At 52.9% G+C, this 13,196-nt stretch overlaps 4 protein-coding genes across 4 annotated transcripts; 3 read left to right on the forward strand and 1 right to left on the reverse strand.

Annotated features, from left to right (window-relative positions):
- Nucleotides 1-782: 782 nt before the first annotated feature.
- B0H65DRAFT_413850 (uncharacterized protein) lies at nucleotides 783-2,549 on the forward strand (the record flags this gene model as incomplete). The annotated part of the gene is made up of 3 exons (XM_062823874.1): nucleotides 783-927; nucleotides 1,035-1,154; nucleotides 1,243-2,549. The coding sequence occupies 3 exons, from the start codon at nucleotides 783-785 to the stop codon at nucleotides 2,547-2,549; spliced, it is 1,572 nt and encodes a 523-aa protein (XP_062685884.1).
- A 238-nt stretch (nucleotides 2,550-2,787) lies between these two features.
- Nucleotides 2,788-3,638, reverse strand: B0H65DRAFT_448670 (uncharacterized protein). The gene has a single exon (XM_062825912.1). The coding sequence runs from the start codon at nucleotides 3,618-3,620 to the stop codon at nucleotides 2,997-2,999; it is 624 nt and encodes a 207-aa protein (XP_062685885.1). The 5' UTR covers nucleotides 3,621-3,638; the 3' UTR covers nucleotides 2,788-2,996.
- A 1,316-nt stretch (nucleotides 3,639-4,954) lies between these two features.
- On the forward strand, nucleotides 4,955-5,752 carry B0H65DRAFT_15536 (uncharacterized protein). The gene has a single exon (XM_062821147.1). It carries the CDS (start codon nucleotides 5,100-5,102, stop codon nucleotides 5,697-5,699), a length of 600 nt encoding a protein of 199 aa, XP_062685886.1. The 5' UTR covers nucleotides 4,955-5,099; the 3' UTR covers nucleotides 5,700-5,752.
- Nucleotides 5,753-6,643: 891 nt separating this feature from the next.
- On the forward strand, nucleotides 6,644-10,453 carry B0H65DRAFT_413710 (uncharacterized protein; the record flags this gene model as incomplete). Its single annotated transcript, XM_062823860.1, has 5 exons — nucleotides 6,644-7,195; nucleotides 7,340-8,714; nucleotides 8,792-9,030; nucleotides 9,094-9,174; nucleotides 9,227-10,453. 5 exons carry the CDS (start codon nucleotides 6,644-6,646, stop codon nucleotides 10,451-10,453), a joined length of 3,474 nt encoding a protein of 1,157 aa, XP_062685887.1.
- Between the last annotated feature and the right edge of the window lie 2,743 nt (nucleotides 10,454-13,196).

The following is a 13,196-nucleotide window of genomic DNA, read 5'->3' on the forward strand; positions in this document are numbered from 1 at the left end:
TTCAGTAACTCTGCAGCAGCAATGGTTGTTGGTCTCTTTGGATGAGCTTGTCAAAATCCCAGCATATCAGTAACCTGCTGCGGTTTTGAATGAACATGGACGCTGAGGGAATACTTCAGCTGGCCATCGTTCGGTTCTTGGTCCTGAGCAACGGGAATAACTGCTAATTGGAAGTCCAGGGGCTTTGACAAAAACTCGATTTCTCTCGGCAACATCCGAGAGCCATTGAACCAAGACGCAAGAGATATCCGCTCGCCGGGCCAAAGTAGGTCCTACCAAACTCCAAGCTTGCCCGGGATAACCGCGCAAAGTCGGTGTTACTATTTCATTGTCGGATACTTGACCACTCAGCCCCTCTATCCACTGACTACAAGTTTCCCTGGCTCGTTCCCCGACTGCTATCAAATCCCGAACACAAGGGAAGCATAGCCTCATTCACCTCACGATCTGCTCTCGACTATCAAACCTCCAGCTGTCGGGTTCCTACACCAGGTTGCATCACGCATGGTTCTGTACGCACCTGCACTTCCACCACCGATTTCCCTGATACCACTACCTACACTACAGCAGTTCACCGCAGTTTTGCCCTGTTTATGCGGGGCAGCCCCCGAGTCTACCCTGCTACGGCCAGGCCAACATCTGTAAGTTCGATTCGGAATCAAGACAGAACCCGGTGAAGATATATAACATTCACCCAAGCCGCACTATCAGGGAGTAACTCGACCCACGGTGTCCAGTCAAAACAGTTTCTCCTTTGCTTGGTTCTGCTGTGACGCCGCAAGATGCCGGCAGGCGTACACAACAGGAAATCGGGGGATGCTCCCCCTGGGCCCTGCCCCTCTAAGCGCAAGAGAGACCTAGACGACAACGGCATCCCCGGCCTTGCTCGCCCTGACCGCATACCCCAACCACGGCCGCCACAGTCAGGTATGTTGTACTTGAAGAGGACCAGTATCCATTGAGCCGACACTTGGCGATGAATTGGGTCCTGAAACTCTATTTCAAATCCCTGTTGCCTTACTGATTATCACTAGGTAATGCTACACCTATCAACTACCTTTCCGCTTCCGGAATCAAGACATCAAGCCTCAAACTTCTTCGTGGGGATAACGGCGTGTTCAACGAGGTCATATCCCTTATAAACGACTATGAAGGTATGAAGAGAACTCTGCTGTACAGGCTCCGGAGCTAAAAGCATCCAAGGAGTCCTCAATCGACATGAAAGCCTTGCTGCAAACCTAGGGGCTAAGCTCAATGCACCTCGTCTACTACGAGCTATGGAGAGTCTATTTGAAGGTGAAATCACAGTTTATCCCAAGATTCCTTTTGGACTGGATCAGCCATACAAGCCTAGCTGGCTGGACATCCTCGAATTTGCGGCTTCGAACCCTGGCCAGTTCAATCTCTCCACAATAAAGAGTGGTGGCCGGACCTGTCGCTTCTCCATGAAAAACGTAAACGTCGACGTCGAAATCACCGAGGATGACTGGCGGCTTATCACGTCCGGTGCTTTGGATCGTTTCAGCCTAGTTCCGCCCAAACCGTTGGAAGAGGATGAAAGAATCGAGTCGGTCACGCTAGATATAGTTCAGGACCGAGTTCACAGGATCATCCAAAAGGCAGACGAGATAGCTGCCAAAGCACGCCAACTGAACTATCACCTGGGCGGCCGCAGGGTTGCCATTGCAGCTCGCTATACGTTTCAGCACTCTTCAGAGTTGGACCAGCCCCCGACACGGCACAGAGAGCGGAAGCCCGATCCTGATCTCCGGCTTAACTTACTGCAGCAGTTTCTGTCTCAAGCTTCCCAGCAAGCTTCCCAGCAAGCTTCCCAACAAGCGGAAACTTATAATACAGGAAAATCTGGCTCAAGTCCCTGTTTGGCATCTTCTAGTCATTCGCAGTCGCAATTAACGCCGGCTGTTATCGTCCAGTCACCAGCAACGACGACGCCGCATGGAACATTGGCTCCCCTTCAGCAACGTACTGGCTCGATCCATATGGAAAACTCGGTACCGCAAGATCCAGCGCGTCAACAACTGTCCTGGGGGTTCCGTGCTTTGGAACGCTACGCTGTCAGCCGATCCGTCATACGAGCTGTAGAGAAACTTGAGCGTGGAGCATCGATAAAACCTCCTTGTGACCGCTGCCGGCGGCTACAGATACCCTGTGTCAAATATATGGGCAGCGGTTGTCAAGGGTGCGCCGACTTCCGCGAACGATGTGACTGGCAAACAGTGACGCAGGATGAGAAGAATTGGGCTTTGAATGGTGTGGCAAGAACAGAGGCGTCAAAAGAGAGCAGCCCTGGAATGGCAACGGCGGCGGTAGCTGACAAAGGAGGGTCAAAATGCTCTCCCACGAGGACGGCAGATGCAAATGGGCTTGGCACCGGTTATCGTGTGAACATTCGGATTGGTGAGCTGACACATGTCATGGCGAATGGGAGAGCAGCAGCGGCAGAGGATGATAGGGAAGGAATCGGACGGCGTTCTGGTAAGGTCCTTCTACAGGAGAGTAAAGTCAAAGGACCGGATGCACGTCACTAAATGGGCGGCAGCAGCTGGGTTTTCAGAAATTTCTGGCGTTAGCAGGCTTGTGTTAGGATGCCAATCAGGTGTATCATGTAGTTTATCATCGAGTTTCGGAGGAGTGCCGGTAGGATATCATACAAAAGGGGCCAACCTATACATCAAGAGGTGCCAGTGGCTTCATCAGCCACCTGAAAGAATCGAGATCAATAATTCGAAGATATATGTATATTTACTCTTAGAAATACTCTTATTGTGACAACAACGCAAAACAAATAGCGAGACTGTCCAAACTATTTTCTTTCGCTTCAAACATGAACTACCTACCATTCGTCACCCTCTGAACTGCTAACAGAAGCCCCAAGAATGCGGTCTTTGCTTGTTACTTCATATCCACCAACATCCACCGACATCCAGTCCACATCCCTCTCCCCTTTCCCCCTCCGGTAAGGTAACCTCGTCCTTTCACTGCAAACAACCCCAATACTTCGCAGCCTGAACCTGAAACCGCTCCTCCATGTCCAGACACCGCATCAGAATGGCGATGCGGATCTGCTCATCCCGCTCGTTGTCCGAGGGCGTGTAGAGGGTCGAGGAGCGGGAACGGGTGATGAACTCGTTTAGGGCGGTTTTGCCTTTGTTGTTGTTGTTGGCTTCCGTTGAGGGTTTGGGGTCGGTTGGTGATGGTTCTGACGTTGATGGCGAGGGCTGGTGTTGTTTATGGGGTTGTTGTTGCTGGGGTTGTGATTGTTCTTGTTGTTCTGGGTCTTGTCCTGGTTCTGTGATTTGGTCTTGGACCTTTTGCTGGTCTTCTTGGTGGGCTTGTTGGTCGTCGGAAGACGGTTTGTGTTCATGATCAGGAGGGGACCGGGGCGGGGAGTGTGGTGGTGAATGGGGACCATGATGATGATTGGAATGCTGTTGGGATGGAGGAGTGATGGCCGAGGTCGATTCGAGCGAAGCTCGAGGAGTCAGTGATATGTTCGTCATGATCCCAGAAGTGGTGTTATCGACGAACGAGTTGAATGTGTTTGCACTGGAAGTTTCGTCGGAACTTGAAGTAGGCATCTTGGAGTTGGAAGGTTTCATGTAATGCGGGATGTAGCCGTGCGGGAGGTGGCTGGTCTGCTGGCAGCTGGTGCCCCTCTATCTGTATGTCAGGGAGTCGTGTGTTTGAATGGCGGAACACCGCGCATATGATTGTTTACTATCGCTTGATGTTGACTTTAGGATATCATTGTAGTTGTTTCGCAAGTCAGTTGCGAATTGCCATTGGTGTTGTGGGTTTTCCTCGACGTTGTCCGCCCATCAGTGACCAGTGTCTCTCAGGTGGTCCGTCCGTTCATGAACTTTGACCTCTTATCTCGACATTTCACCACATCATCGAGTCATTTGGGGGAAGCGGCGACAACGGTGATTTTTCCAGTGCTTGGTTAGCATTTTAACATATACAGATACAAGCACGTAGTGTAATCGTGGCATGCGAGGCTCGAGTATGGCGCCCTTGAGGTCGGAAGATGACGAAATTAGGAAGTGCCAACCGAAGTTCGCGCAATCAACTTTGCTCCTCATCCTTTGACTATCTAGTGAAAAAGTTGACCATAATTTGCCCCCATATCCTGAGTTCTGAAATGAAGCGTCATACGCAGAACCGATTGTCAGGGAGAGTGGGATGGCAACATCGTGGGGCCGAACTCTGGCAATGGGGTTTATGACATGTCCCAACCAGAACCTTGTAAACAATCCGAGATTTTGCCAGAATCATCAGTGGGATTAAAACAGAGCCAGAGAACTGCCATCATCATATTTTTCTTCTCAAGGTTTCTTGGGTGCGAATCTTGTTGGTATCATGGCCCGGTATGAGGAGTCCACGTGGTCGACAGCCCGAACTCGCAACCGGTCAAGCTGAAGAGCTAATGAGCCAAGATATCTTTCGCCTTCCGCCATGCTTGTCGTAGTTCCATCGTAAGTCACTGTCGAATACTTGTCTACTTCGTGTCTGTCTAACTTTTGCTGTGATTTCCCTTGGAGAGAGCCATCACAGGACGAGATGGGGCGTGATTGCCTCAAGCTGCACAGGAAAGGTAGGACACGACGCCAATCAACACACGATGGCCAAAACTCACAAACTACGACACTACGACGTGGGACTCTGGATCTCTCAAGTAAAGGCGATAGCATATTCCCTTGGGTTAATGCGTATCAGTAGTCGGCTCGGCGCAAAGGTTGGGTCGTTGGGGCTGAGGCTTGCATCTACCCACCTATCTCTGATATCTCGCCCTCGAATCCGGGACTGACACTGGCGAATATCAAGTTCGCCCTATCTCCTGCTCTAGCAATGCCATATAATCAGGTTGTTTCTTAATGAAGGGGACAGCAGTGAAGCATAGTGCACGATCGACGCGGCGTGTGTGGTCGAGGAGTGAACGTCAGTAGGCCCGAGGATCATGTAATCCTCGGGTGGCACCAAAATGCCTGCAGTCGAGCATACCGGTTCCGACCCAGGCCGTCAGTCAGCCTGTCGTAGGAAGCTGTGTGTGGTATTTACAAAGCAAGAAGGGGGTGAACATGGCTGTGGACTTGGTCGTGAATGACGACGAGGTAGTGGTCGCTTTGCGGGATGGCGGGCTTTCAAGTGATGATCACGAAAGTCCGGAACTGGCCTGGATGATGGCCTGCGAGATGCTCCAAAGCCCCGAACCGTGGTCTTTCCTAACGGCAAGTGCATCAAGCCATCTCATGTTCTCACGAAAAAGGTGGAGAGGAGTGTTGGGAGTGCTGTGCGTATGTTGGAGCGGGCCGTTGTCCAAACACTCGCTCATAGCTTACTACAGCTTGGGGTTAAGAGCCCCCAGCCCAGCCTCCCCAGTCTCGAATAAATATCTTTTGTCGGTCCCAACCAACGTCCCCTTTTCCCTCTCGCAACCCGTGCAACCGCCATTTCCACTCCCTCTCGCCATCACACATTCTCGGTGCGCGCACAACCACTCGACCACATCGGTCCATCCGTCGACCAGAGTCCAGCCAGGTCTCAATCCAGGCACGCCCAGAGCATCAAGGAATATCCATCCGCATCGCTGCTGTCTGCTTCCGCATTTGCCCGCGGGCCCCTTTCGAGTGTCTTGTCAGCCATCTGGCTGGAACCTGGACTTTGCACGTACTAGGTGAGTGATAAACTACCCCTGGCGTTCCAACCCGACCCTCCCTCTTTCTCTCCTCCACTCGACTTGCCTATTTCGCGCTCGCTACCACTCCGGGCCTCGCTCCGCGTGTCCGTTCGCGCCTCACATCCCGTCCTTTCGCTCACTCAGCCTTTTCACCCCTTCACTTGTTTCCATCTCCGTCAACCCCCCTCCTTGATTTTTCGGGAATGCGATTGTCAACAACATAACCTATCAAGCGACATCTATATACTCTGCACCACTTATTTGCATCCACACCCCCCGGCATTCTCGAGATATCTACCATTTACACTGCAGCTTTTTCATGCCCCATTGCCGTCTTCAAATTTTCCCACGTCAACAACAACCGGCAACACGACTGCTAACCGCCATTGCACCCTTGGCTTAACGCGCAGATCTCTCTTCAGCGACACATCACATTTTCGGTTCTTCTGTCATTCCGAACCTACCTATGCACCAGTTGGACCGTTTTCTTCTCTTGCCCGTCTGTTGCTCGTCTTTCGAAACTGCCTCGCTCCAAATCCCAGAGTAAAAGACAGACAGCCATTGCACCGCGTCGGCTTGTGCTCCTGCATCTGCGCCAGTTGGTTTGCGTGGGCCTCCCTCACCGTTGGGCCAAGCAATCTCACCGTGGAGCCGGTCGAGTTTGCCACGCGCCCATACTTAGTACCACTTCCGGAGAACAGTAGCGTCGGGTAACTTTTTTCTGTTACCACCTAACCCGGCAGCCCAAGGCTCACTCACTTGGCGCGTTGGTCGCCTCGCGAAACCGCGGCAATGGCGGCAATCGTGGCAATTGCTGAGCTGGCCCGGGGGCTTCTCAGTTCAGACTCGAGCTTCGTGAGCGCCGTGAGCGCGCCTACCGATGCGTCTTCCAATGCACCGGCTTCGTTGACCTCGACACCGCCAACCACCGTCTCGCCGGATAACATGTCGCAGATCTCCGATGCCGATGTTAGTGGCAAACCAGATACCGTTTCCGTACCCAGTCTAGAGAGTGCCATCCGTTTGCTAGAGAACGAACAGCAAAACCAAGCTCGCCAACAGTTGCAACAAGAACAACAACAACAAGGGATAACAGGGGCCCAACCAGACGCCATTGTTGTGGTTCCCCAACAGCCCGCGGACCCCTCATTGCCCGCTCAACAGCCTGTCCCTGACTCAACAGGTCGATTTCCGCGCCGTGCACGAGGCAACAACGCCCCGGTATACAACCTCGCGAGATTGACCGGCACCTATGTGCATGGCAAACGCGCCTCGAAAGGTGACATTGTTCTGCAGAAGAAACGGAAACCGAAAGGTAGAAAACTAGCGGCTCTACTGGCCCAGCAGGCTCTCGAAGCTGAGCAGGCCGCTCAGCAGGCCGCTCAGGGCGAAACTCCAGCAGACCCTGCCGCAAACATCCCATCTGTTCAACCAGCAAACCAGGAAACCGACAAGCCCGATTCGAACGCGCCCGCAGACGCGCCCACGATCCCGCCCGTCCACGTGCCCGCAGCCCCCGAGCCCACGATCCCCGAGCCCACGATCCCCGAGCCCACGATCCCCGAGCCCACGATCCCCGAGCCCACGATCCCCGAGCCCACGATCCCCGAGCCCACGATCCCCGAGCCCACGATCCCCGAGCCCACGATCCCCGAACCCACGATCCCCGAACCCGCAATTCCCGAATTCGCTGCTAGTCCCGACAAAAATGGCGCCGCTCAACCACCCGACGCCCCAGCCGAGGAAAATCGCGTGGATCACGAGAGTCTCGACGCGTCAATGCATGAAGCGCCGCTTGAATTCCCTACAGATACCGCCGAACTGAGCTTGACGACAAAAGCCGATACCGCGCAAGACATAAACACCAACACCAGCGACGCGCTGACTCCCGTTCTGCCAGTCGATGTTCCCGACCATATTCCCGCGATCGCACCGAGCGCAACCACAAAGCCTAGCACAAGGGGAGCCAAGGCAACCAAGAAGGACGTTGTCAAGAGGCCTGTCGGGAGACCCAAGAAACGCACGGCGACAAACACAGGCAAAGCAACCAGGACAGCCCTCGCCGAAACAGCCAAGACGGTCACCGCCGAGGAAGGTGGAACGAGCACTGTCGATGAAGCCGTAACAAGCTCCCCCAAGGAAGCCGTACCCAACGTCGAGAAGGAAGCCGAACCCAGCATCGAAAAAGAAGCGGAACCAAGCGGCACCGAAGATGTACAAACAGGCACATGGGAAGATGTCCCAGCAGAAACAACTGGAGATGTACAAACAAGCCCAGCCAAACAGGTCAAAGCAGTCAAAGCGAAGGGAGTCAAAACAACAAAAGGCAAGGCAACGAAAGCTGGGACGATCAAAGCCTCCGCTGTAGTCCCTGCCACGCGCAGAGCGACGCGTCATTCGGGCGTCCCCGTTGAAGACCCGATCTTGCCATTGATAACACCGGCACCGGGCAAAAAGACCAAGAAGACAGCTGAGCCTGCTGTGACTCGTGTCCCACGGGAGCTGAAGCGCTTACGAGATACGAACGAATTCGTTGGCATCGAGACTCGTCCGATTCGATACTCTGTTTGGAGCAACGGAAAGTACGTTAACGTAACTGAGGAGAAGGAGCCCACTGCACCAGCAAAGAAGAAGGCCAAGGTCGAGAGCAGCACAGCTACAGTGCGCGAAGATAAGAAGGATAAGACGGTGGAACCAGAGGCTCCGATGAACACCGACTCTCCTCGTCCAGTCGTCAAGCAAAAGCGCGTAAAGAAGTGGCTTAATAAGGGTCTCTACGCTGGCCAGCAGGCGCCTGAGGACGTCACCAAAAGTCTCACTACGCAAGAGAGGAAGAGGCTCCTGACTATCCCAGAACTCGCAAAGAGTGGCCCACCAAACAAGGTCCTTCCACTGCCAATTTTCAATGGATTGCGGCTGCTCATCACAGGTCGTGATTTCAAGCTGCCGTTTGATGTCTGCCACCCATTGCCTCCCGGACAGCCCAAGCCCGCCGCATACCGCACCATGACAAAGAGTGAGTATACTATGAGACGGGAACGTCTGATTGTAAAAAGAGTGTTCGATAGCTAACCTATCTATGCCGTTTTTTAGACCGTTTCATTGGCCAGGCCGCGGCGATATGGAAGAAGACTCCTCACTTTGAGGATTTTGCTTCCAAGTGTGTATGTACGCCTGAAGATGGATGTGCACAAGACTGCCAGAATCGCGTCATGCTGTACGAGTGTGATGAGACCAACTGCAACGTCGGCAAAGAGTTCTGCCAAAACCGGGCTTTCCAGATGCTCACAGAAAGAACCAAGAAAGGAGGTCGTTACCGCATAGGTGTTGAGGTCTTCAAGACCGAAGACAGAGGATATGGTGTGCGTAGCAACCGCTGCTTTGAACCGCACCAGATCATTATGGAGTACACGGGCGAGATCATCACCGATGAGGAGTGTGAACGTCGAATGAATGAGGAGTACAAGAACAACGAGGTGGGTTTCTCCAGGGATTGTTCAAAGCTCTTATCACTGACATTTATCATAGTGTTACTACCTCATGTCATTCGACCAAAACATGATTATTGACGCAACTACCGGTAGTATCGCGCGGTTCGTCAATCATTCATGCTCCCCTAACTGTCGCATGATCAAATGGATCGTCTCTGGGCAGCCGAGAATGGCGCTTTTTGCGGGTGACCGCCCCATCCAAACTGGCGAGGAGCTAACGTACGACTACAATTTTGACCCCTTCTCCGCTAAGAACGTGCAGAAGTGTTTGTGCGGTGCGCCCAACTGCCGAGGTGTCCTTGGGCCCAAACCTAAGGAAGTGAAGCCGCCCAAGCCTCCGAAGGCAGAGGTTAAGGGCAAGAAAAAGGCTGCTAAAAGGAAGCTTCGAGAGCTCCTAGCCAATGGGATGGACAATGCTGTAGAGGGCGAGGGGAAGTCACCGAAGAAATTGAAGGTGGGTAAAGCCCAAGCCGGCAAGGCGACCGAAGATACAGCAAAGGGAGCTCCAACATTTGTGTCGCGAAAGGTCTCCAAGGTGTCTGTCAGCGCCAAGTCCAAGGTTGCTTCGGCGAAGACCACCAAGGCGTTCACTCGGAAAGTCAGCATTGCGACGACGAGAGTTGTCAAATCCTATTCCAAGAAGGGCGCCGCCGCGAAGAGCAAGACGATCACGCTGAAAGCTCCGTCAAGGGGTTCCAGCTTGACCATAGTCGCAGCTGATGCAGCCGGCTCTATCACAGCGGCAGGAACGACGGGGGCTGAAGAGGAGGTAGGAAACAAAGCTTCCAAGACAGCCAAGGTAACTCCCAAAAACACGCCCAGGGCAAAGAAGACGGCGGACGCTGTCCAAAACACTCCTGCTACTGCAGAGGGAGACGGCGGCTCGATTTTTGATGTACCGTCATCTTCTTCTGCAAGGAAACGCGCCCCCTCCTGGAAGGTGCGCGACTCCGGCGTTAAAAACGTATCATCCCTCTTCAAGAAAGCCAGGAAATCACCTGTCAAGAGCAAGGACACTGCCAGTCCGGCGGCCAAGTCTGTCGTTAAACCGCGCAAGGCTATCACGAAGGCGAAGGTCACAAAACCGGGCAAGGCGATGCCAAAGCTGACTGTCGCCAAGAAGACGGGCAAATCCGTGGCCAAGCCTGCGGTATCAAAGTCTGGCAAGGGATCTGTCGGCACTAAGGGTGCGACTAAGATTCGCCTCGTTAGCAAGCCGGCCGATGGCCAGGACGAAAATGCCGCTCCGGAACTGGTCGAGTGAGGGAACTAGGCTGGGCAACTAGACTAGTACACTGTTCTTTGATTGGGATGTGATGTAACGGGCATTTGGTGTCATTGGGGGACGGAGTGTAAGATTCAAGGACATTTCAGGCTTCGGGGAGTGTGGCTAAAGAAACAGGAGTTGTGAGTTTGGCTCGGTTACATGGCTCTGATTTTCTTTTTGTGGTATCTTTGGGACGTGGTGTTTTTTGGTCATTGTAGTCATAAAACGGGCGTTTGGCTTGTATATGATTCGTTTATCTTTTTATCCCCTTCTCCTCCCGGCGTCGCGCGGTTGCTTGTAGCTTCTTGCTCCCCTCCTTCAGGCTGGGGTTTGTTGGCCTGCATCCAGAAAGTACACTGAGCTGGAAATCACGCACCGGGAAGGAAGAAGCGAATTCATCATTTGTTCGAGTATCTTACAAACACATGAGAAACCAATATTCTATGTGTACATATATGTGTGCTGTGCAAAGCGTATGATACGCGACAAGGTGTCGATCTCCCGCTCCCCTCAGTGTTTGTCATGTAATTCCGCGGCCTCTCAGTGTTGCCAGTAGCCCAGTGCTGCTACCTCCGTGTACACAGGATAACCCAGTAACATGTTCAGAGAGTCCGACAAAATGAAAGGTACAACCTACCACTTAGCTCGTAAAGCCTTACCTCGCAAGGTCAAGTCTTTCGGCGAAAAAATGAATTACCATGCTGTTATGCCTAGTATTAGCGTTAAACATCTGGATCGTGGAAATTCACCATTTCCATCAAAGATCATGATAATCGGCCCGGACGAAATACGGCCTTTTTAAAATGTGGCTTGACCTTATCTGCTCCCTAAATTCCATTCCTTAAATCATGGGAATTTCAGATTATAAACCTGTAGTTCTGGACTTGGGTGTCATCAATTTTGTCATGGGGGCGACGCTGTTAACATTGCACAACATTACAAGGCCTTCGGTGAGTGACTTCATGGCCAGTCAAAACGCAGCGTAATTTTCCAGACCGTGGTTTTTTACGATTTGCTCTGTGGAAATTCGGAACCTCACCGACAATCGGGTGGCTCTTCGCTTCTGCCCGCGGTCCCACTTGGTCAAACCAACCAATCAAAAATGTCATAAATTAACGATGGAAATGGGTCAGACCCACCCAGTGTCCGCTCCGCTCCTCAAGTCCCGATCCGATCCTGTCACGGTAAAGATGCCGGCGTCTCCACACGAAAGATCCACATTAACTTCCGAAGACAACATCACCCCGCTGTGCACGTGTGTCCGCTTTCCCGTTCTGTCATCCCGCGTCTGCCATCGTCGAGACGGATGGTAAACTTTATTTTCCATCTTTGCAACGTCGTCTCGTCATGACGTCTTGGCGATGCTGCTGTCATTACCTCACTCGTCCGGACATGGCCGATTAGGCTTGCCTGATTTGATCAGGCACATTGGCACGTTTGGTCCTACTAGCTACCAGCCTCAGCTTGACGACCTATGCCGAATCGAGTTTCTCTTTTCCATGAGATTTTCCCGTTTCTCTCCGCTAAGCCAGCGGGCTAGGAATACGATTGGACACTCCCGATCCTATCAACTATCAACCACCACCTTCAGCTCATGCTCCCCCTCCCTTCCCTTCCCTTCCCTTCCCTTCCCCGCAATCTCCCGCAGCCCGCGGAGAAAGACATAACAAGACTTGAGCAAGGCTACTAATCAAATCCCGCAGACACTCCTCAGGGACCTCAGCCCTTGCGCCTAATCCTCCCACACCTTCCCACAATCAGGATCTCATTCTGAAATATGCAGATGCAGCAGGATCGGCTTTCCGCTTTGACAGCTCCTGGGGAAACTTCATCTTCTTGGCGGCAGAGTATCGTCACCACCTCGGTACCGCCGAAAACCGTAACTCCGGGACAACAAAAAAAAAAGTGTCGATAACCTCATCTGGGGTTCGGTAAACGACGATTACCTACTGCGCTGCTGGGCGTTACTGGACATTGCCGTGGCACGCACTGGCAGTCAGTCAGTTTCTCTCTCCTGGTTGACCGGTTTCGTCGTCGTCGAGAGAGAACATCAAACACTATTCAACCCGTCCGTCATCGCCACGCAGCCATCGCCGCGCCTGTCACTATCACCAGCAAGGCTCGCCGGCATGACGCCGGTGCCAAGAGACCAACAGGCCCTTCGCTTTCTTCCAAACTGGCCCAAAAAGCCGCAAAGTGCACCAGGCAATGCATCATGATGTATCTTACCCATACCCATACCCCCCACCATGAACACCTAACCCAAATCGGATACCGAGAGGGCGGATGCAAGGAGGGCTGGGAGGAGGGAGGGTAAGGTGCTGCAGCGTAGGAAAAGCCTCATCATACCACACCTCGACAAGTTCCGTGAGGCTGGCGGCGTCGCCCGCGCGCGGAACGCGGCAACGCGCCTAGTGGTAATCCAAAGTGGCTGTCATGGAGGAGGAGGAGTAAAAAAGCACATCTTGACATTCCGGGACAATGCGATGCTCAACCCAACCCAACCCATATCGAATTGGAATTGGATGAGTAATTTGCGTCGGCGGCAGCAGCGGTCCGGAAAACCAAGGTCAGCCATGAGAGAAAAGGCCCGAGGGGTTGAGGATATCAACCTACATACCTACCTGTTTGGATAGGTACATACGCCTAAGTGGGCGTAGATCAACTCCTCGAAGGGATGATCTTCTCCAGAGATACGTTTGCGGACCTGTCTCTAGTGTAGCTCTTGGAAGTTCTTATC

This window comes from Neurospora tetraspora (genome assembly GCF_033439725.1).
Source record: "Neurospora tetraspora strain CBS 560.94 chromosome Unknown B0H65scaffold_1, whole genome shotgun sequence".
In the NCBI taxonomy this organism is placed as follows: domain Eukaryota; kingdom Fungi; phylum Ascomycota; class Sordariomycetes; order Sordariales; family Sordariaceae; genus Neurospora; species Neurospora tetraspora.

Excerpts from the sequence above, each read along its gene's own strand:
- B0H65DRAFT_448670 (XM_062825912.1), bottom strand. The coding sequence starts at position 3,620 with ATGAAACCTTCCAACTCCAAGATGCCTACTTCAAGTTCCGACGAAACT.
- B0H65DRAFT_15536 (XM_062821147.1), top strand. The coding sequence starts at position 5,100 with ATGGCTGTGGACTTGGTCGTGAATGACGACGAGGTAGTGGTCGCTTTG.